The sequence below is a fragment of the Diabrotica undecimpunctata genome, chromosome 4 (assembly GCF_040954645.1).
Source record: "Diabrotica undecimpunctata isolate CICGRU chromosome 4, icDiaUnde3, whole genome shotgun sequence".
Classification (NCBI taxonomy): domain Eukaryota; kingdom Metazoa; phylum Arthropoda; class Insecta; order Coleoptera; family Chrysomelidae; genus Diabrotica; species Diabrotica undecimpunctata.
In genome coordinates, this window is record NC_092806.1 from 147,659,415 (window position 1) to 147,684,340 (window position 24,926).

The window sequence follows — 24,926 nt, forward strand, 5'->3', positions numbered from 1 at the left end:
TATTTTCATGTGGAACCTGAACCTCCTTTATTATGACTAGAGTATATTGTCTCCTTTTATTAGTGCAATCAATATAAATGAATTTGGTTTCCGTCAGCTTGGTTATCTATGTTAAGTCAAATTTTTGTTCTGATCTAAGGAGTTCTGCAAAAGAAATTAACATGAGGACTTTTGAACTAAAGCAGATAAATATATTCACAAATAGCCAAACAGTTATAGCTCTTATAAGCTATAACTGGACAGATTCGCGGAACCTAAGAATGCCACACTGATATGGATTTCAGGTCACCCGGGAATACAATGCAATAAAAGAGCTGATGAACTTCTCAGAAGAGGATCACCTACAAAATAGTTTGTTCCGTGACCTGAATAAGTCTGGATCCGAAGAAAACATAACTCTCACCGGGAAAAACACCCGGTCAAGCAAAATGTATATTGGACAGGCATGTACTAATAGGATAGTGAAGAGCCTTGTAAACCAACCGTCACTGGAAAACTTTCGGTCAATCCGACAGAAGTCCTTACTTTGGTGTACGCTCCCTCATACATATACTTCACGAGCCTTACGTACTTCTGAAGAACCCATTCCTCTCTTATACATCTCCATACCTCTTGTATACGAGCTGTGCCGTACGCCTTCCCAAGATCTATAAATATCAAATGTAGTTCATGCCGTATTTCTCTATTAGCTGTCTCAAAGCAAACAAAGGATCCGTTGTCCTCCTTTCTGGCATAAAATCAAACTGTTCTTCTCCTTAACCTTCGCTCTATAGTTCTCTCCCAAATTTTCATTGTGTGCGACAATAATTTCATCGCTCTCCAGTTCTTACAGTCCTGAATATCCCCTCTCTCTTTATACAGTAGTACCATCACACTCTCCCTCGTGTATTGGGCATCATCCTTATATATCCTACTCATCATTTGCCACAACAAATCAGCCTCTTCCTCCTCTAGAGTCATTCAAATCTCCAAAGGTATTCCATCAGGTCCTACTGCCTTACCATTCTTCATCGTATTTAAAGCGTTAACAACCTCATCTCTCGTTATCCCCGGTATTACATTCTCATTTGAAGTCCGAACTCCTCTAGCTCTCCTTTGGTGTTCTTCATTTAGCAACTATCTAAAGAACTCATACCACCTTTGGTTTATTTCAACATGGGATCTTAACACTTTTCCATTCGTCTTTATTGTTATTTATCTATTATTCTGCCAACCAGCAGCTCTTTTGGTTTTTGAAAATTTCACCTCAACCTTGGTTATTCGTGGCAGTTATTTTCACTATACAATAAACTAAAAGGTATGGAAAGACAAGTATTCTGTAAAATTAAAATTTATTGACAAACAATTATAAATAAATAAACAATGGTTTAGTATCTAAAGCATGTGAATTAATCTATCAGTCAGAGGATTCAATACTGACAAGTACGAGGTAGATTTTCTTGATATCATTAAGAGTTTTTGGTTTGGTACTAATTTGTACGATTCGATATACACTTATTGATTTACTATACACTTAAAAGTATTCTTTGCATATCCAGAAGAGTGCCCATCAAGTTTGAATAACCAATAAAACATTTTCAAAGAGTTATATCTTTTATGAGAAAGGTGCTACGCAAATAAACTCAAGAGGTTTTAATAGGCACATTTTATGGCTAATCAAAATCTTAAGGTATTGTTAATAAAGTCCAAAGAGTACCAAAACAAGTTAAAACATAATAAAAAAACTATGTTTCATTTATCTGTATGACTTTAAACGGCAAAATATTGTTTGGTTAAGCTAAATGATTATGGTGCAATCATCCCGCAAATTCTTCCAAAATTTTAACCTCACAAATTTCTTTTAGCTACGCCCATGGCTAACAAATCCTTAGAAGAGTTATACTACATTTTCTAATTGGCATATCAAGGGCAAGTCATGGTTCTTCTATGATCCTTTCCCTTCTCAGAAACTAGTCAATAGCTTGTGTGTTTTGTCTATCCAATAACTCTTCACTTCTAAAAACAGATATAATTTTCTCAGATTCCAAAACCTCCAAAAATCAAGGAAGCCTCTTTGCATCTTGTCGCTAGTTATATTACGCCATGTTGCTCGTTGGATACGTAATGCCGCTGCATTACCTATGGCACTGTGCATGTTCCTGTTGAAACAATCGCCGAATTGTTTATTGGCGCCAGTTCACAATAACTACAGTATCCCTACCTGAGAATATACTTCTCAGACATGTGCCACTGTGAACCTGTAAGTACAGTTTGTTACTATATTCGTTTGTTATATTCGACCCAAAAGTCGAGTTTTGCAAATAGAGACACTAAATCCTCTAGTAAGTTATTGACAACATTGCAATATTTTATTTTTCTTTGTTACAAAGGACTATTTTTATTATAAGTGCTGTCAAATTATTGCTCCTTAATTTATATGTATGTATACATTTATTTGTTTTGCTTACCTGTATTAAAATACCAATAGTGTTTAGTATTTAAAAAAATATGGTGATCACTTAATTTGATTATATGTCCTCAAGGTAAAATAATTTTTAAATTCATTAACTTATTAGTAATTTATAGTGATTACTATCACTATTTCTCTATCCAATCCAATATTTCTATCATCTTTGAATCAGTATATTGTTGGCAACAAAGTTTATTATCTCGGACCACTGACAGTTCTCTATTATCTGTATCAGCAATAACTTAATACAAATCTCTCTAAATAAATGCGTATTTTCACATAAAAAATTGAATGACTTACAGAAACATTCTTCTAGACATGCAATAAATTTCATAACATAAGTCTCACTGTGTTGCAATAACAACTTAAATATTCACAAAATTCAAGTATTAATAAAAATACAATTCACTTAAAAGGATCAAGAAAATTACCACAGTGGTTATAATAAATATCCTTTTTAATATTTGGTTTTTAAAAAATATTACTGTGATATTTTTTATGTTAAACATTTAGATAAAAAGATTAGATCATTTATATTATCAATTTTCCTAAGTATATTCCTTAAGTTCCTAAAGGCTTATAGCTGATATTTTTTCGTTAAATTGTCGACCAACATTTATAGATAAAGCGTCAACATGTTTATAGTACTGATTTCTGCAGAAATGCACCACGGTCACCAAAAGTTCCTAATTCCATGTTTATAATAAAGTTTGCAGAATCTCTGATTGGTTCATTAAATTAAATGAAGCAGTTAAATTTGCTAAAGAGCTTCTATTTGGTTTTACAAATTTTTGTTCTAATCATAGCTTATTTATTGGTGGAACCATTTGGTAAAGTTTTACAAATTTTTGTTCTAATCATAGCTTATTTATTGGTAGAACCATCTTCCCACACAAAAATATCCACAAGGTTACATTGACTGTACCAGGTCATATAAGAGAAAATCAAATAGACCACATCGCCATATCAAACAGATGGAGATCATCTCTTCTTAATGTACGTAATAAAAGAAGAGCAGACATCGCAAGTGACCATCATCTCGTAATTGGTACCTGTTTGCACCGCAAACAATTATTTCAGACTTTTTACTACAACCGGCAACAGTGCGTTACTTCAGCGGGCAGAGTGCGCGCCAAGGAGAGAACGAGAGACGATATCGAGACATCAACAAGAAATGTACAATTGTAAGCAGTTATAAAACAATAAATTTGTTCGTAAAGATTTCCATCTACAAAAAGACGATAAAGTTTAGTTTTAACAGCGTTTTGTTACAGTTTTTAATAAGTCCAGTGTTACAGTCTACCTAGTTTTTCTTTTGCCTATAATATAAAACGACAATAGACTAAACTAAACAGTACCATTAAAATCAAAATGGTAAAAAACAAAATCACGCTAAATACCAACAAACCAACATACAATCTAGACAAATTAAAAACGGCTTATCCCATGCTTCTTTATGGAAAATTTTAGAGCTAAGAAACATCCCACATAAAATAATTTCCATTATAAAGTCACTGTACACTGAGGCGAAATGCAGCGTGACACACAATGACACACAACAGCGACGAATTTGACATACTTAGTGGAGTCAGACAGGGATGCGTGCTTTCTCCGTTTCTTTTTAACATAGCAGTAGACTATGTTCTCTCCAAACTAGACTCCGACACAAGAGGGATACAATGAACGTTAACCACACGCCTAAGCGATCTGGAATACACCGACGATATCTGCCTCTTAGGACAAAGGTTCCAAGATGTGGCTGATCAATTGGAAACACTTTCCACTGAAGCCAATAAAGTATAAGTAATAGAACCCAATGGGGCATTTTCACTGTGGAGTTCAAGAACCTTATACAGTAGACTCCCTCTATAACGAGAACTGAAATGGCAGACTAATTACCTCGTTATAAGCCGATCTCGTTATATCAGACAACAATAATACTCTGCATGCATATGAATATGTAGCTTTCTAAACCATTAAATTCCTATAGTGAAGCCATTCGGAGCAATATAAGATGCTAATAAATATTGTTTGAATGGCGTTTTTAAAAAAAAGGTTTTTACTTTTATTGTCAATGAACTACATTACAACAAAAAGAGTTGTTTACTTTTATTGTCAATGATATACGTTAAAACAAAAAATCTGTGCTTACATTTTTTTCCAACTACATAATGTATAAAGTGTTTTTTCAAGGATAACATAAACTATTGCTTCTGCAATTTTAAGAAGTCTTGTCATTCTTGACTGCTTTAAATTGTCCAGTATCATTCTATCTATCATATTTTCTAAAGATGTGAAACAGTTGTATTTATTCATTGTAAAGAAGTTTTTGGATTTTATTTTCGCTCGTCATAAGCAAATTTGCCTCGCTATAGAGGGTTATAGTTCAATAAAAATTTCACGGGACATCTAATGAATCTCGTTATAAGCGAAATCTCGTAATAACCGTGTTCGTTATAGAGGGAGTATACTATATATACTTTGTTTTGATTGATTGAAACAGGACCAGTTTTACATAAGATAAATATTTATACGTAAATTTAGGAAATGACAACTATTGTTATTTGTAAATTTAAATTATACAGCCAATTTGCAAATTTCTTTGTTGGTTTATTTTCGTCTTTATTTTCACTTCGTATATTTTTATAAAAAATCATGGTATTCTGTAGTGGACGCTCAATAAAGAAAGGATTTCTCGATGAATATGTGAAGATTGTGAAAGACATGTACGAGGGAGAAAACTAGTTTTGAAATAGGCTGATAAGTTTCATGTGAAATGAGAATTACATCGGGACTCAGTGTCCTGTTACAAGGTAACATTCCATGGTGCTTGATGTATGCTGATGATGTAGTTTTAGCAGGAAATACTGAAAGGATTGAAAACTATTTGCAAATAATAAAGTAAATAAAAATAATACTGAAATGTTAATTCATAAAATATCATTCAAGATGCAATTAAAAATACTGAGCAAATACTGAATTTGTTTTTTTATTTACCCTGTTTAGTTTAAAGGGGAGCTCATTATTATTATTAATTAACAAAAACTAATTACTTTATTTAATTTTGACAATGACTTAAAAACTTTTCTACAACCGGTCGGTGATTTTGTACCTCTTTTCAATTATACAGGGCGTTGAATTTGTAGCGATTTTCATTGAAATTTTGTTATAACTTTTTAAATACTCTGTATAATACAAAAAAAGTTTCTAGTTTTGTAAGGATGAAGCGAAGCGGAATTGAAATAAAATCGGGGCGTTTCATTAAAAAAAAAACATATCTTTGAATGCGGTACAGTATTATGGAAGACCCTGTATATTTGTAATTAATTTTAAAATGCGAAGCTTACAGCTGCCTCTAATTTTTGTAATACCTTTTTTTGACTCTCATATACGAGATATAACGGACTTTATCACAAAAGTTGATCACCCTGTATAAAATAAATAAATGATCTATGTTTTTACCCAAATGTTTGTTTTTTTTATTTTTTTATCTATTCTAACTTAGCACATAAGTTGTACTTAATTATATAAAGGGTTTTAAACCTATTCGTTGGTTTGAAATTGACTAAACAGTACTGATTTTGTAAAAAAAAATAAATACGTGGACAGGGTAATAAAAATATTGCGTTTTAAACCAATTGTTGTATTGTTTTTAAAACCGTTTTGTGTAAACAATTTTCTTGAGGCCTTTTTTAGGCTATAAAGATTATATTTAAACAAAAATGTATGCATGTACAGTATAAAGTATAATAGTTGTTTCCCTAGTATGGCGTAATATCGACATAACTAATTTATTGGGGTGTGTGAAAAACTTTTCAGTAAAGAGGTATATCAAGACACTTGTACTACCCTAATTTAAAAAGAAAAAAATACTTTTTTAAAATAGATCTTTACCAATATTCAATGACATTATTCGTAGTCACTGCTAAGCCGATATTTTTATTACCCAATTTTTTTGTTAAAAACCGGATAACTTCTCTATTTTTGTTTTAATTTCTGTCCCTCAGCGGAGAGTCCATCCTGCTGGAATTAAGTGTTCTGTTTGGACTGCCTATGTTTTCCTTGTCCTCTTTGGAATGTTTGTTTTTCTTAAATAACTTCATTGGGTCTTGGTCTTCAGTTTTGAATTTTTTGGAGGTTTTGGGAGTACGTGGTTTTTCATTTAATGTAAACTGAAAATTTAAAGGACAAAAAATGTAGAAAAAGTAAAACAAAATATTTAACACTATACTAATAGTGATTTATAATAAATATCAAACTTATAATTAATTATTGGTCTTATACTCGTATATGTAAGATTAATTAGAAAAATTCAATCATTTTCCTGGTTGGACCACATCATTTTTTTCTAAGTCTCCCTTCTAAGCTTTCGACTCCCTTTTTGGAATCATTATCTTGGAATGACTTAAGGGGTCTCGGTCTCCACCGATCACTTCACTAATATACGCTCACTGTTGCCACTGAGCTACTGCCACTCTATTCGGAGATAATACTTTTATTCTCTATCCATTTAAAAGGATTCCATGTTCGCAATTTTCCAAGCCTTCACTAAATATTTACTCTGAATATAGGTTGAATAATATAGGTGAAAGTATACATCCTTGTCTAACGCCTTACAGAATCTGGATCGCTACCGATTTGTTCTTATTGTGGCTGATTTGATCCAGTATAAATTTTTATTATACGCCGGTCTTTATCATCTATTTGGGCTTTTGTTAGAACATACATAATTTTTCGGTGTTGAATTGTGTCAAATGCTTTTTGGTAGTCCACAAAGGAGGTGTAGATATCGCAAGTCATATCTTTGCATCTTTGGAATAATGCCTGTAGACTAAACAGTGCATCTCTTATACCTACGCCTTTCATGAATCCAAACTGTGTGTCTTGTATTCTCTCTTCGCATAGCTTGTATATTCTGCGATGTATAATTTTGAGAAAAAGTTCTAGTGTATGGCTCATTAGACTTATTAGCCTATATTCTCCGCACTTTTTCGCTCCTTGTTTCTTTGGTAACGTAATAAAGTCATTGATATTATTGAAGATTTTACATAGTTATCTTAAAGATTCATCATCAAGAAGTTTAAGGAATTCAGACTGTACTCTGTCTGGTCCTGGAGCTCTCCTTTCTTTTAGTGATATTATGGCTGTTCTTATTTCTGCCACTAGTATAGGTGGTCATGTTTCCGTAAGTATTGGGGACTGGTTCTCCCTCACATCAAAAAATAAATTTCGTATGTAATTTTTCTAGGTATTATCAATACTCTCTTTGTCCACGATTACCCCTCCGTTGTCATTAAGAAGTTTACTTACCTTTCTGTTTTTTACATTTGCCTGTAATTTCTCTTACCTTTTTATGCACGTTGAAGTCGTCGTATTTACTTTGTAGATTTTCGATTTCTTGGCATTTTTTCTCCAGTTCTTTCTGTTTGGCTTCTCTGATCTTTCTCTGTATATCTTGTTGTAATGTTTTATACATAGAGTTATTGTTCTTGTTTTTCCTTCTTTCTTCCATCAGCTGCAGAATCTCTGTCGTCATCCATGTCTTACTCTTATCTTCTTCGTTCTTCATAAAATTGTCTTTAATGTCGCCTATCGTTTTATTAAGGGATTCTATCTTCTCTTTTGTGCTTTCCGCTGTATTATTGATTTATTTTAATTTTATATTTACTGTTTTGCTAACTATTTCTTTTACTTCACAACATTTCAGTTTTCTCATGTCATACTTTTTTACAGTTTTTCCGCGTGTTTTCTTTAACTTGGTTCTATACACGCCCACTAAAGGATTGTGGTCAGATTGAATATCAGCGCCTGGGTAGGTTTTAACACTGTTGAAACATACTTCTACTTAAATAATCTACGTGGATAATCCAAGATGTCGTCTATGTGATGACGACGGCAAAGCATCCTCACATATCCTCTTTCAGTGTCCAAAATTAATGTCAGTGTCCAAACTCTGTCAAAGTGACAAGTCTTCATATTGACGTTTACACAGTTAGCTCAGATTCAAATGATCCAGTTTAGGACATTTTAAGGTAACAGGGGAAAGAAGCTGGAAGTTGAAGCTAGAAGAGTGGATCAGACTGTATGAGTTAGAATGTGTGAGTCAGACTGTGAGGAAGAAGGAAATGTCCGTCTGGGAGTGATGCTGAACTAGGAGCGATGAGCATTCCGCTTCCGGATCGCTGGATGACAGAGGAGTCTGGATTAGCAGGTAGACGTTCAGCGTATACTCGGCGACGGGAGGGCATTTTAAAGTACCTCGGGAACTATCGCCGGGAGTACGAAGAACAAATCCTACACTAAGGTCAGTCAGGCGGCGTCCGGGACTGAGATGTCTTTTGCAGATTAGAGACCCCCCTCTATAAAGACGAAAAAAAAGTTGAGGACAATTTGGCTTTCTGTGAGCCCACAAGTATTTTTTAAGATTCATACAGCAATGCTGTTCAGATCTTGATATATCACTGGTCCTAAGATAACAAAGAGGGGCTGATTAAGTAGTCCTGGTAATGCGCCCAAAACTGGACAATAACTATGGAATAGTTCGTTAGTTGTGATGTGGGTGATCTAAATATCATAAGGACTCATAAATGAGCCCTATCCACATATATCATATAAATATCTGTTTTGTACTATTTCGTTTTTTTTTCTTCATACATGGTTACATCTAAATTTATACAAAATAAAATGAAATCATTACCTGTAATATTTCATTCTCCAGTTGCTGAACTTTCATCGATAATGCATCTCGTTCTACCTTCATTTTTATATATTCCGATTTCGAAGTAGATTCATCCTTCTACAAGGTACACACAAAGTGTTATTAAAAAATACTGTTTTTAGTTCATAAAAATAATACATTAAATAAAGTGGATTAAAAAAACTCAAAGAAAGTCTTGTTGACTTATAACATTGCTATACCGATGATGCAAAAATTATAGCAGAAAATAAGAATGATCTCTATAGATGATGCACAAATTTTACGATGCTCCCACAGAGCTGGTAAAATCTGGAGGATTATAGCAATGACAAGGTACGGATGCATCGTCATGCTTGACAGCATTTCGTCTCAACTTATGGAAATAAAAGAACCCCAACCACTTCCCATCGATATCAAAATTTGATCAACATAGCACAAAATTAATCAATGAATTTACTAAAAGTTTTAGACAGTTGCGACTGAGTTCAGTGTATAGGGGAGAGTGGTCCATGGTGAGACATGTTCCACAGTGTGACAATGCATTTTCTGACTTTTCTGAGGACTTGTTAACAGCGCTTTGCATGTAATCCCCACCATAAGTTGTCTCAACACGTAGAGTCTACCTACCAGCTAGAAATGAATCAGAAGAACCTCGTAAACCACGTAAATATGCATGCCTGAAAAAATAAATGGACCCTAAAAACATGCACCATTTTAATTTCATAGGAAATTAGGCGACAGTGTAGGATTTGCACGTGCTAATGATATCGAGTATGTCCAATAAACATGACATATTATGTTTCTCTAATCTTAAACATTTCCGTTAGTCATCGCATTTTTATTTTATCTCACATTGAAAGATGTAATAAAAATTTACGACTTCCCGTCTTCACTGCCGATAAGAATTGCTGTGTAAAAATGTAAAATATTTACATTGCACTAATTTGGCTTATAAATAAACCTTTCAAGAACTGAAAAAAATCTAGAGGACAAATAAATAAATAACAAACCAATGTATGATAGAATAATAATAGGGTTTTGGTTTTAAATTCAGCAAAATATGTTTATACTAGACGAAAACCTCGAATTCCTTGGGGAAAATATTCCCATGAGATTTTTTGCGTAAGTAATCACTTTCATAAAATATCGCAGAATAATGTTCAAGAGGTCGCCCATACAAAAAGTGGTCCTACTTTATTAAACAGTTTTGTATAAATCCATGTCTAGGTTGTGATAAGGGCCTCAAACAACTAAAAACAATGTTTTAAAATAAAATAAGCCCAAACTAAAATATCAGAAACTGATAGAATAAGGTTTGGTGAATTTAAAAATAATTGTGTGTTTTTGATCCTTAAAAATCATAATTTTTGGTTTTATTTTTTAATTTTTAAATTGTTTATAAGTTGAAAACGATCAATTTTCGAAAAAAATTACAATAAACCTTTTTTATTCAGAATGATCCAAAAAACCGAAAAAAAATTGTCCGGGCAGATGAAATTGATTTATACAATTTGTTTAAAAACAATTATTGTTTAAATAAATTAGAACCACTTCTGCTGGTATTGTGTTTTAAGACGAAATAAGTTAAATACAAAGTTATCAATTAATTGAATTGTGGACGATTGTTCACAAAAAAAAAATAAAAATATTAAAGCTATTTCACCAACGCAAAAACTAGTTCGTCTGTCTGGCTACGATAACGCACTGAAGAGACTTCATGTTTTTAGCAATGCCTGATATCATTGTTTCGTTCGTAGATCGACGTCACTAAATGATTACGTCAGGTCCACGACATTATGAATTATCTTTACCTATCTCAGCTTCAGTTCGCTTGTTCGTTTTTGCGTGTCAGCTTGTAGTTTGATTTTTGCTCCCGAAAGTAATTATATTGTTCCTCATATCGACCGATATTATTCGGTTGTACATTGAGTTAATACTTTGATATTAATGGTAAATAAAGCTTAGGAATTTTTGCCTGAATAGGGTAGCGATATTATTGTTATTTGATCGAATTTAGAATACAGATCACACTTTATGAAATTGTACCTGTGGGTCAGACTGAAAGGCGTCCCACTGTACCCCATTGAGGACGTTAGTTGGATAATACAAACTCATACTATTTGTTTGTTTTTGTAGATCATGACAAGGAATAGAAAAAGAAAGACCAACATTACTTCTTTTTCTGACAGTCAAATGAGAGAAGCTGTGGAATTAGTCACAAAAGAAGGGTTTTCATTGCGAAAAGCAGCAGAACTGAAGAGTGTGTCATTTCAGACTTTAGCAAGGTAATTTGTAAAGGAAATGAGGATCGATTAGGTTTCGCTTAAAAGGTTTTACTTTTGCAATAAACAATAATCTTTCTATTTCAGATACGTAAAAAAACAAAGGAATAACCCTGATACCGAAGTGAAAATGAGGCCATTTCTATGAATCCCGCCAAATTATGTCGAAAGAACAAGAATTTGCACTGGCAGAATACCTCGGAATGTGCACAAAAATGAACTACGGCCTAACAACTCTTGGATGTCGTCGTTTAACATACGAAATGGTTAAAAAAATAATAATATTCGGATTCCGAATAATTGATCAGAAAATAGAGCTGACGGCATAGAATGGATGAGAGGATTTTTAACATGATTAGTACAGCTAAATATTTTGTTGGCAAAATTTTGACTAATCTTTCCGATGATTTCGAATATGAGATCAATTATCTGCAGCCTACGACTCTGTAAATAAAAGAGAATTGTTTAGAGTAATGATAGACCTAGGAGTACCAAATCAGTTGGTAAGTCTAACCAAACTAACCCTTAAAAAAGTTGAATGCAGAGTACGAATCCAGGGGGAACTCTCTGAACCTTTTAAAACAAATAACGGGCTACGTCAGGGAGACCCACTCTCTTGTATACTATTCAATCTATCTCTGGAAAAAGTAATACGTACGTCACAAATCACAACTACCGGTTCAATATATAACAAATCTGTGCAAATCCTAGCATATGCTGATTTTATCAATATTGTTGGGAGAACGGAAAACGCAGCACGAGAGGAGTATGTAGCACTAAAGGAAGCGGCCACAAAAATGGGTTTAATAATAAACACCAATAAAACGAAATACATGAAAATAGGTACGCAACCACAAATACTACGGCCACTTGTTTAGAAAACGACGTCATCGAAGCAGTTAACGAATTTGTATACCTGGGAACGCTCGTCAATACTGAAAGTGACACTACCGCAGAGATAAACCGCAGAATTTGCACGGCTAATAGATGCTATTTTGGGCTTAATCTCCTTTTTAAATCTACAGTTATATCAAGAAATACAAAAGTAAAACTCTACAAAACAATAATACGCGCAGCCCTAACATATGGTTCAGAAACCTGGACTTTAACAAAAAGCAATGAAAACATGTTAGGATGTTTCGAAAGAAAAATACTAAGGCGAATCTATGAAGCGGTAAATGAAAATAGTGTGTGGAGAAGACGATACAACTTCGAACTCTATAGAATATACCAGGAACCAGATATCGTAAAACCCATTAAGATGCGGGGAAAAGAAAAAAGTGTGGCTATACTTGTATAGAGTGAAGAGAACAACAAAACAAGAGGAGATATGTAAATTTCTAATAGAAAAGAGGAAAATGCAACTAGAGTCTATTATGGTAAAGGAATTGCCAAGTCAAGAAAATATGTTGAAGAGATTTGTTGTATCGGCTCCCTTTGAATATAAGGATGACATGTATAAACCAAAGTTTTGGCCTAATGGTGTTAGCATAAAAAGGTTCCAGATGCATCGTCATAAGGATTTTCTAGATAACCGAGGTGGAAATTTTTCATAGGAGAAAATAAAGAGCACAAGACACATCAACACAAGCAAATTGAAATACAAAACACAGTCACACGAGCAAAGAATATAAGTATCATCCACCAGAACCTCCAATCCATAGGAAATTGTATTGATGAAATAGAAGAACTTCTAACAAACAACAGTGACTGTAAAATATTGTGCACAACAGAACATTGGAAAACTAAAGAAGAATTAAGTGAATATGGAATTAACAATTTTGTGCTGACAGCTAGTCATTGTAGAAATAATGTGAAGGAACATGGAGGAACAGCTATATATCTTAATAAAGACATCATTGGCCAGGAAAGAAAGGATATACAAGAGTTATCAGTAGATAGGGTAATAGAGTGTGCTGTATGCGAAGCTAATATAGGTAATAACAAACTCATTATAGCATCAGTTTACAGACCATCAGGTAGCGATCTGGCAGTTTTTTTAAACAAATTTGATATTATACTGGGAAGAATTATGATAGAAAACACAATTATAATTATAGGGGGAGATTTCAATATCGATCTTAAGAATAACACATTAGATAAAGTAAAATTTTGTATGTTAATTAAGTCATATAATATTTGTCATGTAATTGAAGACTACACTAGAGTAACTGCCACATCTAAAACTTGTATAGATAACATACTAACAAATATGCAATCATATGTGTCAGTAGAAGTCTTGCACGCTGGAATCTCTGATCATTCTGACCAAAAATTAACTTTTCAGGTAGAGGAAGCAGAAACGAATACTCTTGAAATGAAAAGACATTTTAGTACAAATAATATTAAAACCTTTATAAGTAAATTATATAATCATGACTGGCTTAATTTAAGTTACAAATGTGTAAATGATCAATGGAATACTTTCTTAAATCAGTTTCTGTATATATTCAATCAGTGCTTTCCTTTTAAAAAGTTAGATTCTAGGCAACGTAAAAAAGGCCTTAATAAAAGAGATGATTCAGAGATAATAGAATGTAAGACTCGTTTAGACATGTTGTTTACAATGAGCAGAGTTAACCATAAATTCTATGATTCCTATAGACAGGTAAAAAAAGAATATAATAAGAAACTAATAACAAAACGATCAAAGCTATATGAAAACAGGATGTCTGAAGCTGCCAACAAAAATAAATGCATGTGGCAAATTGTTAGTGAAATTAATGGTCAATTAAAAAGTGTAAATTCAATAAAAGTAGAGGGTAGTCCTCAAGAGATTGCTGATAAATACATGATCTGAATATAAAGACAACATTGCAAGTAACATAAATTCAGTGTTTGTCGCACCTGTGACAGAAACTGAAATTATGGATATAACTAAAAATTTAAAAAACAAAATGAGTTGTGGAATTGATGAAATACCCACTAAAATCCTTAAACTGTGTATAAAGGAGATAGTGAATCCTCTCACTACAATCATAAATAATTCACTAAAATCTGGTGTATTTCCTGAATGCCTGAAAACTGCCATAGTAACACCTGTTTACAAAAAGGGTGATCCTAAATTAATTAATAACTATAGACCAATTAGCCTTCTATGTTCCTTTTCAAAAATCTTAGAAATGACTATGTATAGGCGGATAACAGAATTTTTAACAAAATGTCATATTATTAGTGCAAATCAGCATGGTTATCAACAGGGAAAATCAACTCAGACTGCGATTTTTCAATTTGTCTGGGATATGTTGAAATGTACTGAGATTGGTCATATGGCTTTGGGTCTCTTTTTGGACCTATCAAAGGCATATGACTGTTTAGTGCATGACCTATTATTTGATAAATTGGAGAAATATGGTATACGTGGACCAGCATTGAACTGGTTTAAGTCCTACTTGGCAAATAGGAGACATTTAGTAAAAATACATAAAAACACTGAAATAGGCATCTCATCTGAAAGCACTATCAATATTGGAGTACCACAAGGAAGTGTGATTGGTCCTTTACTGTTTGTGATCTATATCAATGATCTTTATGGTCTAGTGGCTAATACTACTTCCAGCATAACAAATTATGCAGATGATACAAACATTTTAGTCAGTGGTAAAGACATGTCTGTTCTAAGCGTTAATGCTAGTTTAGAGTTCCAGAAAGCTAAAGACTGGTTTTCTATGAATAGGTTGGTTTTAAATCAAAATAAAACAGATCTTCTTTTGTTTAAGACAAATTATGCACATTCAGATATGCCAAACAGTATTATTGTAAATAATGACACTTTATTAGCAGCAGTACCAAATTTTTAGGATTATATATTGACAGTTTTTTATGTTGGGATAAACATGTTGACCAGTTATGTATGTCTTTGAGTAAAGTGATTTACAGCTTTAGAGTTCTAAAAAAATACATGAATAGTAACTCATTAAAAACAGTGTATCATGTTAATTTTGAAGCAAAATTTAGATATGGTCTAATAAATTTTGGCCACAGTAGGGACATAAATAATGTATTTCTGGTTCAGAAAAAAATAATCAGAGTTATGTTTGACTTAAAAAGTAGGGAATCATGCAGAGGGCATTTTGGGAGTAATAATATTTTAACAGTTTACGCTGTATTTATTCAAGAATGCTTACTGTTTCTATATAAGAATAAAATACTCTTTAGGAACTTTGAGCCCAATAGTATAGTAAATACCAGGTTATATAATTATAAAATTCCAATACACAGGTTAAGTATAACAGAAAAAAACGCTCTTTATTGCTGCATCAAATTGTTTAATAAACTGCCTGAACATATTATAAGGGAGGAAAGATTAAGTTTGTATAAACATCAAATATTTAAATTACTGGTAGCTCTTGAGCCATATTCTGTGGAGGACTATTTGTATAGGTAACGGTTAGGAATAAGTAAATAATATTTTCTTTGTGACACTGTTTTTTTTAAATAATTTTATGTTCACGGAATGTATATTATTTTCTAAAAATAAAGATATTGTTATGTTATGTTGTTATGTTATGATAGGACGTCTGATGTGGGTAGGCCATGTAATGCGGATGGAGCAAACCGACCCAGCTAGAAAAACGCTCCTTGATAGACCTATTGGTCAAAGAAGAAGAGGAAGACCCAGAACAATATTCCTAGATAACATAGATCAAGATATGAGAAATATGGTAATACATGCTTGACGGAGGAAGGCGATGGATAGGGACGACTGGAAAAAAATTCTTGGGGAGGCTAGGACCCACACAGGGTTGTAGAGCCAAAATGATGATGATGATTAATTATCTGAGAAGAAAAAATAAATCAAAAAAGTTCTTTTATCCAAATGTTGCTGAAGTTGCTAGAGTTTTGTCGCAAGACATAGTGATGATTTTACCTGTACCAATGTTACCTATGTGGAAAAACAAAGAGGCAAAATAATTGTGTTCAGTTCGAAGTGAATTTTGTCGGACTAAATGTTCAATGAACGATGTCTGTGGGGCATAGTGTCTCACTGTGGGATACAGTAAGACACTTTGCAACGTCAATAAGAATTTTTTTTTTGCTTATGTTTTCAAGTTCAAATCTATTAAGGTTGTGTATTTTTGTAAAATAAAGGCCAATTTACAGGATTATTTGTTTGTTTTCAATATATATATATATATATATATATATATATATATATATATATATATATATATAGAACAAAGTTTCTCCCCTATAGTATATAAATTATGTAAACATGTGTTAGGTCATTAATAACATTTTGTGAATAGATATTGAGAAGTTTTAGATCATTTAGGTACTTATAGATTTAAAAAAAAATACATACCAAACGTTTTTGGAGTTCTTGTTCCAGTTTTGCATTTTTCTGTTCTAGTTCACTACAAACTGTCACTTGTGTATCATATTTAACCTTCCAATCGTCTTCATCTTTCCTTTCAGACAGCTTAACCAACTTCATCTTGTGTTGTAAGTTCTCACTTTCAAGTTCTTCATACTTAAATGATAAACAATCATATTTTCCGGATAATTCAATGTACTTTTTGTGTATTTTGCTAGTTTCAACTTGTTCCAACTCTAACTCCTTCACTTTTTGTTTGTAGTAATCAGAATAATGCAAAATCGAATCTGACTTCTGTTCTAATAAACTGACTTTTTTCTTTAAGTCGGCGATTTCATGGTTTTTAGACGATAAAAGATCTTCGAGTTCCTTTACAGTAGACTCTAATTTGTCTTTAATGATATTCCAGTCCATTTCTCTCATGTGATAATCTTCAAGTTCATTTTGAGACTGCTGTATCTGTCACAAATAAATAATATTAATGTATGTATGTTTAGAAGATATAATGCTATAAGTTAATAATAAGCAATCACAACACATAGCAGCAAGACAATATATTGGCTAACTTAATCAAAAGTATCCGCAAAATTATTTTTGGTTAAAATTTTCTTTGATATCGAAATCAAATACATCACCAAATGTTTATATTAAAATATATGACCAAAAGATTACAAAGTAAACATTACCTCAAATTTATATTGACTGTAGATAGTCTCGGCATCTTCCAACTCCATCTTTAGCCTATTAATCATATCATAAGCATCATGCACCTGCTGCATAATTTCTTTGTTAAGACTTTGTTCATTTGTAAATTGCTGCTTGTATTTTATCACTTCCTTTTTGTAGTTGTCAACTTCTTTATTAAGTTTACTACCCATATTCTCGATGTCCTTGCAGTTAATTTTGATAGTAGACTCAAACTGCATTTCAAGTTCCTCATTTGAGACTTGTGCTTGCTTCAAGTCTGCTGTTAGTTGAAGGTTCTTCTCTTCATACTCTAAAAGCTTCTTCTCGCAGTCAGATAATTCTTCTTTAAGTTGTTCAACGTCTTTATCGGAATGTATTAGTCTTTTCGTAAGAACTTCAATGGTAACTTGCGAATTTTTTATTGTATACTCATATGCTGACTTTTCGTTTAAAGTTTGTTTTAATTTTTTACTGTATTGTTCAATTTCTGCTTGGAGCTTCTTTTTTATTTCTTCTGTTTGTTTTTCTTTAAGTTTTAGTTCGGTTTTCAGTTCATTATAGGTAACCGTCAGTTTCTTAAAATCATTAGTCAACTCTTCGTATTTATTTTTGACACGTTTGAATTCCTCTACATTTTCTTTTAGCTCAGAAACGACTGCATTCTTCTCTATTGTACATTGTATAATATGGTATTCACTTATGGTTTGACATTCCTTTAAAATGTCATCTGATTGCTTCTGTTGTTCATTAAGTTTGTTTTTCCACTCTACTTCTAGTTGTCGAAGCTTATCGTTCATCTGATCTTCCCAATTACTGTTTGATTTTAATGTTTCTTCCATCTAAAAATAGAACCTATTATATACAATGTAGATAAAAACATGAGAACATGAGACTTTTATAGGAATTAATATTGTCACTTCTATTAAATTATTTTGTGAAAATTTCATTAAAATACATTGCCATATTATAATTGTTTTAGGAAGAATTGCTATAAGTATATAAGAAATTGTACTTACCTCCTTTATTTTAAGTTGAGAATTGTGTATTATGCTCTCTTTATCCTGTTGAAAAACTTCCCTCATTTCAAGAAGTTTATTATTCATAATTTCTTCCATTTCCTTAATTTGAATAGAACTCGTCTCCTTTTCCTTTTGTAACTCAGTCATTGTCTTTAACAGTTCAAATTCCAAGTCTTGGATTTCAATCTGTTGTTCTTTTCTTAGCTGTTCTATTTCAAGAGAATGTTTCTTTTGCATCTCAATAGAACTTCGCTCTAGCATCTTCACGATATTCTCTTGATGGTGTAATGCTGCTTCTTTTTGTTCAAAGAGAATCTGGTAATGGTCTGAATATTTTTGGAAGTAAATTGGCATTTCAGTGCAGTGATTTTTTAAATCTTGTACATTAGTTTCATAAAATGTTTGGAAATTTTTAAAATCTTCCCTTAAAGCTATCAATTGATCTGAAATTTTCTCTTTTATAGAAAGTGTTTCTATGAGCTTTTTATGGAATTCAGTCTGTATGCTCTGTAAATGTAGTTGATGACTGTTTCTTAAATCATCAACCATTCTTTGGTGTTTTTCTGTTTCATTTTGTATATGTTCATTCTCTCTTTGGATCTTGCAGATAACATCTTTAAACTCTTCAAGTTGTTGTGTAAGATCCTTAATGTATGCATCTTTATTTTCACATTCAACAATTTTCTCCTTTAATGCTTCAATATTGGGATCAGTTGGAAAAAGTGTTGTGGGTTTTGGTGTTGTATCTGTAGGAGGCACAGTAAGTTTTAACTTTTTCTTTAACAAATTCGGCTAAAAATAATATTAAATATTATATAAATAATATTAACACCATAAAAAACAAAAGAAATTTCATGTTCAAAGTTGGATCTATAGTTGAGCCGCTGAAAAGATGGAATGATCACGTGAATGGCACGCACTCTTAAATATTCCTCTCCCTATAATATCACTTTTCCCACGTTTACACCGCTCAACAAAAACGAACTAACACTCTCGCTATAATATATTTATACCGTTTATTACAGGTTATTGATTTACATTAAATTTAAATATTTTATTGGCTTTTCCGTGTAGATTAAAATTCTAAATTTCAATTTTTATAGGGTGGACAATTAAAAAAGTTTATATAAATATGTCAAAAGTAAACTCTAAATAAAATTAAGAGATAAATTCGCTTTATAAATTTAATGGAAGGCGATTCGTTTGAATAGAATAGAATATCTTTATTCACAAGAATCGGTTGACAAAGACGTATATGATTTAAATGATTGAAAAACGCGTTTTTATTTTGATGAATATTATAGTAAAATTTAAATTTAGTAAAGAAATTAATAATTGTAAAAGTAAATGTCAAGAATTTTACAATAATTATAATTAATACATAATAATATATACATATATTATATACATATAATATATATATATATATATATATATATATATATATATATATATATATATATATATATATATATATATGTGATGTAAATAAAATAATATCGTTCTGTTGTAAGAACTCCAACATGTGAAAAAATAATTTTTTGTACTACTTGATGGGTTTTCTGATTCATTCAATTGCAAATATTTGTATGTCTGCTTTATTTACCATTCGTATATTTTGCGTATAATTCATGACAGAATCAGGTTTTATCACGGTTCTCCACGATTATTATTTGTTGATGTAAGTTTGTCATCGTCAATTGTTGTCAGCGTATAAAAATCACGTGTGTCTTTCCACCTCATTGCTAAAACATTTTTTTGATCTTTTGATCTTTTTCTTGGACGTGAAAGAGTGTTTATATCCATATTTGATAAACGTAACACACAATTAATAAAATCGTAAATAAACCTAACTCACATAATAATTAATACAAATTAATATACGTACGCGTGAACTCTACAAACAATTTTTAGCACTGCCAACAAAATTCACCTGCCAACGGAAGTGAAACACAAATCGTGATACATAAAACATTTAAGTTATAGTATCATGACACAAATAATGACGGTGTAAACAGTTTCTCAGAAGGTCTAGTTTTGACCGCTTGTCGATGCTTTCATTGAGTGATCACGCGACCTTGGATTCCATCTTTTAAGCGGCCATAGTATAGTATGTTCACTTTTGCTTTTGTCAATGAAAAATTTGTTGTGTTCCAGCAAAGCATTTGATTTTATTCTGATTTATATCTGTTTCTTTTCGGATTGGTGATTTTCATAAAAATTATGGAAGTACAAGCTTCAAATAAAAAAGACAGTATATCTGGTTTTTTTATTTGAAATCTATTATAACCCTCCTTTAATTGCTACTTTCCTAGTGAATTGTAGTCATTTTGTAAAATCTAAACAATAATTATTACCTATTGGGGCCTGTACTTGAATTTCCTTTATTGTGTCAGATATATGTACTTATCTAATTATATAAAGAAGAAAACTTACTGTACGAAAACATGGTACACTCTGGGAGGAGGCAGTATCAGATGTGTTTTTTTCTGGTTTAATATCACATGGCTGTTGAACTACTGGTTTTGGTTTAACCTTTGGTTTTTCTGCAATTTGTTTGCCAGCGGCAATAGATGCTAAAAATAAGATTAAACATTTTAAATAAATTTCACATTTCAAAATCAATTAATTTACAGAAAGATTTATGATTTATTCCTAAACTATTCTGTGAATCAGTTGTTTAAAATCTTATTTATAAGATTTGTGATAAATTTATTAAGACATTTTTCACACTTGTTCCCAAGATAAAAAAAGAAAAATAACATTAGTTTCCAGTCTTCCTCCAATTGCTTTAAAATGAGAATGACAAAATATTTCCAAAGTCAAAAAAAAAGATACCTATCACTGATTTGGTCAAATGGGTTTGCCACAATAGTGTGACTGTTTGTCTTTGGCAATATCATCATCATAAACATTTTAATATCTGTTTTTACTCTTAAGCTTTTGCTATTAGGTTATATCACCCAATATTTTGCTAATTTAGTTGATAATGGTTTCATAAATGGTTCAAAACGATCATCTCTGAATATTTTGATTTAGAGTATTTGTTTTTCAACTCTTAACTATAACTTGATATTAGAAGAACAAAAAAAATTAAAAACAATCTGCAAACATCTACTTCAATTTTGCTAGTTTTTGAAATTGATATCCCAAAAATATGCAACCACTTTTTCATTAAATTAATAGTAATAATTTTACCAGAAGTTAAAAATAATAATTAAACAATTAAAATCTGTAAAAAGACTTAAATTAACACACTAATACCAAAGAATATACACTGAACTTGAATTAACACACTATAAAAGGAACATACATTTTGTTCATTGTGTCTGTTTCTTCATTTAAGTAGAAAATTGTGGAACTACTAACAAAGAATATAGATATTCTTTGCTACTAAGAATACCATAAATGATCATATTTACACCTAAATTTTAGAAATGGTTTAAATATATTAATTCTGTGTTGTTTATTGACTTAGGAACTAAACTTTAGGAACTAAAATCATTAAATATTAGACACATGTTTTAAAACAAAGGACTGAAAGTTCACATATGCAATGCTTGCAGATCGTTTTTTGGTACCTCGATACATGATTATTTATTTAAACCATTAACAATTTAAAAATGCACACACATATATACATACTAATCTTGTTTATTATTAATTTAATATGTTTAAATTTTAATTGATCTGATTTATTCGACATAGTATCTATAAAAGAAATTATAAACTATTTGTCTTTATTTAATAATATTCTCCTACCATAAATTTAGATATTTTTAAATAAAACAATAAAAAATAATTATAGAGAATACCTACATTTAGAAATAAACCAATTAAATACTTACCCTTAACATCGTTGAATCTTTGGATTTTTGCTTTACTAAAAGACATGTTTAATAAACACAACCACAAGTTTTTAACAACAATAAACAACAAACTATAGTACAAAATATGATTTCAGTTGTGCAACAAGAAGCATGTATAAGTTAAGCGCCATAACAGCTGGTGTTTGACCGTTACGAACAGATAATAATATCGGGCATTGTTTATAAAAGGCGCGCGAACAGACTACATGAATTACACTAGATGGCGCTTCTAGAAAATTAAGGAAAAATATAATGTGCATTTATAACTGTTAATGTTTAAAAAAAAAATAAAAATAATCAATTTTAAACTTGTCCAGTATACGTAAATTAATTACATTCACATTACTCTATTTATATATATTGTTTTAAAGTATTTTAATATTATGGACCAAAAATGGATGTCTTATGTACTTAGGAATTGGCCAGTTTCTTATGAGGGGTATCTTCTTAAGAAGTTAGGGTTGTTTTCATATCTCAGTATAGAGAGCTCTATAAGTTAGCTTAAAAAATTCTATGTTTTTAGGCAATTAAGTTTGATATTGTTGTGGTGAGTATAGTCCAAAAAAATTAATATATTACTGAAATTTTAGGTTTATTTATGTACTGTTTTACATCCTTCGTTTTAATATTAAAAAATTAAAAAAGTATTTTGCGCCCCACATTTATCTAAAACCATATTTGCAAACTGACATAAGAGAATTCAAATACGATAAAATACTGTTCGTATTAAAAAATATACCTACATAAAGTAAGTAAGATCACATTTGTTATAATTTTCTGACATAAAGTTATTATTTAATCATAATAATAGATACTACAAAAATACCAAAACTTTGTATAGATACTCAAATAGACTAACTAATTAGTGGCTTTATCATTCCTGACTAATAGCACTAATAGTAACGAATAGGACGATATGTAGGCAGTACCCAAAAATACATTAGTCGAAACAAAAACACGCCTTATATAAACTAGCTAATTAGAATATTAGTAGCTATAATAGGTGGACCAAAATCAGAGGTCTTTCTGGTACCGCCCAAATAGTTAACTTTATTGAAGTTTCTATAGTTGTGGCTAGATGGCAGCAGCAGGATAATTTTGTAAATTGATGATTAATAAGCAAAGTCAGATATAAATATTTTTTATTAAAAAATATAAAACAAAACTTTTAAGAAATTACTTTATTCAATTAAATATAGATACATGGTTATTTGCGTATTTAAAAAATAATAATAGGTGATAATAATATTTTTCAAAATTCTCTAACAAAAAGTGACTTTTCCTCTCCAGTTGTTATTATTTTTGCTTGAAATTCTAAATTAATATTTTCACGCGAGTTTTTAAGATTTAAGAGATGCTCACTATGCTCAGCAGTTAAAGATAAAGAAAAATAAAGAATTTATTTTTTGTCTGTCCTCTTCTTGATTAAAAGAGTCTGGTAAATTGATTTGAATGTTATTTTAGTAATATTCCACTAGCTTGCTTTCTTGTATCACAACTTACAATGAAGTTGTAAAATATTACTTAATACATTTTTCTAGAAAAACATTGTATACCATGTCGTGAAATGTGATATTTAGATTTCAGACCAAATATCATTTTATCTCTGGACCAATGTCCGATAGAAATATGCAAAGAATATAATATGTCAAGCAAATGTTCATACGGAGTAAAGTATATAATGTTCTCACTATCTTCTAACCTTTTCTTAATTATGACTTGTTTGTGTCCCACCTGCAATGTATCCTATAGGCATAATAAGTGATACTGCCTTCGGGTTCTTTTGTCACTGGTTTGCTTGACAAGCAAAATTTCTCGTGCGACCTAAAATAAACAAAATGATAGGTACCTAGTTTCTGACAATTACTTAGGAACTAACTGAAGCAATTGCATATTACTTTATTTACTACTTGCTTTTTCGAGATTATCAACCATGTTCTAATTTGACTGGGTTATAATCTGCGTCCGAGGAATGAACGGCTGCGCATTTTTTATATTTAAGGTTAGGTTTAAGTTGTTCTTACCTCATTAATTTCATCATATTTCCACGGCTTTTTGGCGTCTTTGTTCACTTGATAATATTGGTTTACTTTTGCATAAAATACACCCTTGTGAATATCCATATTTATATAATAATAAACACTTGCAACGAGATATGTGATAAAATCTTAATTCGACGATTGAAACATACAACCGTCAGATGCTGTAACCAAAGAATATAGACGCTAAGTATATTCTTTGCTGTAACGTTCAATCATTCGGCCGGTATCACCGTTTGCCATCTGCCACGGATGGCAGTCTCTGAAATGGCACATAATTTCAGTCAAACAAAGTAATAATGAAAGTAATACAGCGTTTGCTGGCAATACCTGTAATGACTAGGCTTTTCACGGAATGACATGTTACACCGATTGCCTACGACATATCTATGGCGGAGGAAGTACTACTCTGTGAGCTGAAATGTGTGGATTTACCAGTATTTATGAGTATTAGGTAAATGTTAAGCATTTATAATTACCATGAGCAATCGACCATTTTTATCTGTTTTGTTGCTATCCCACATGATATTGTGCCAGTTCATACCCCCTACTATTAATTTGGGATTA

General features: G+C 31.4%; 1 protein-coding gene across 1 annotated transcript; it reads right to left on the reverse strand.

The window, feature by feature from the left end:
• Positions 1-1,314: 1,314 nt before the first annotated feature.
• On the reverse strand, positions 1,315-22,462 carry LOC140440161 (uncharacterized). Its single transcript, XM_072530477.1, has 7 exons — positions 22,300-22,462; positions 20,888-21,027; positions 18,449-19,243; positions 17,432-18,271; positions 16,734-17,204; positions 9,147-9,245; positions 1,315-6,621 (listed from the first exon to the last, which is right to left on the reverse strand). The coding sequence occupies exons 1-7, from the start codon at positions 22,343-22,345 to the stop codon at positions 6,439-6,441; spliced, it is 2,574 nt and encodes an 857-aa protein (XP_072386578.1). The 5' UTR covers positions 22,346-22,462; the 3' UTR covers positions 1,315-6,438.
• Between the last annotated feature and the right edge of the window lie 2,464 nt (positions 22,463-24,926).

What these genes read in the sequence shown, in the direction of transcription:
- LOC140440161 (XM_072530477.1), bottom strand. Translation starts at nt 22,345, where the DNA reads ATGTCTTTTAGTAAAGCAAAAATCCAAAGATTCAACGATGTTAAGG. An exon ending in AAGATTCAACGATGTTAAGG is followed by an intron (nt 21,028 to 22,299) that starts GTAAGTATTTAA and finishes TCTTATTTTTAG; the next exon opens with CATCTATTGCCGCTGGCAAA. An exon ending in GTGTACCATGTTTTCGTACA is followed by an intron (nt 19,244 to 20,887) that starts GTAAGTTTTCTT and finishes TATTATTTTTAG; the next exon opens with CCGAATTTGTTAAAGAAAAA.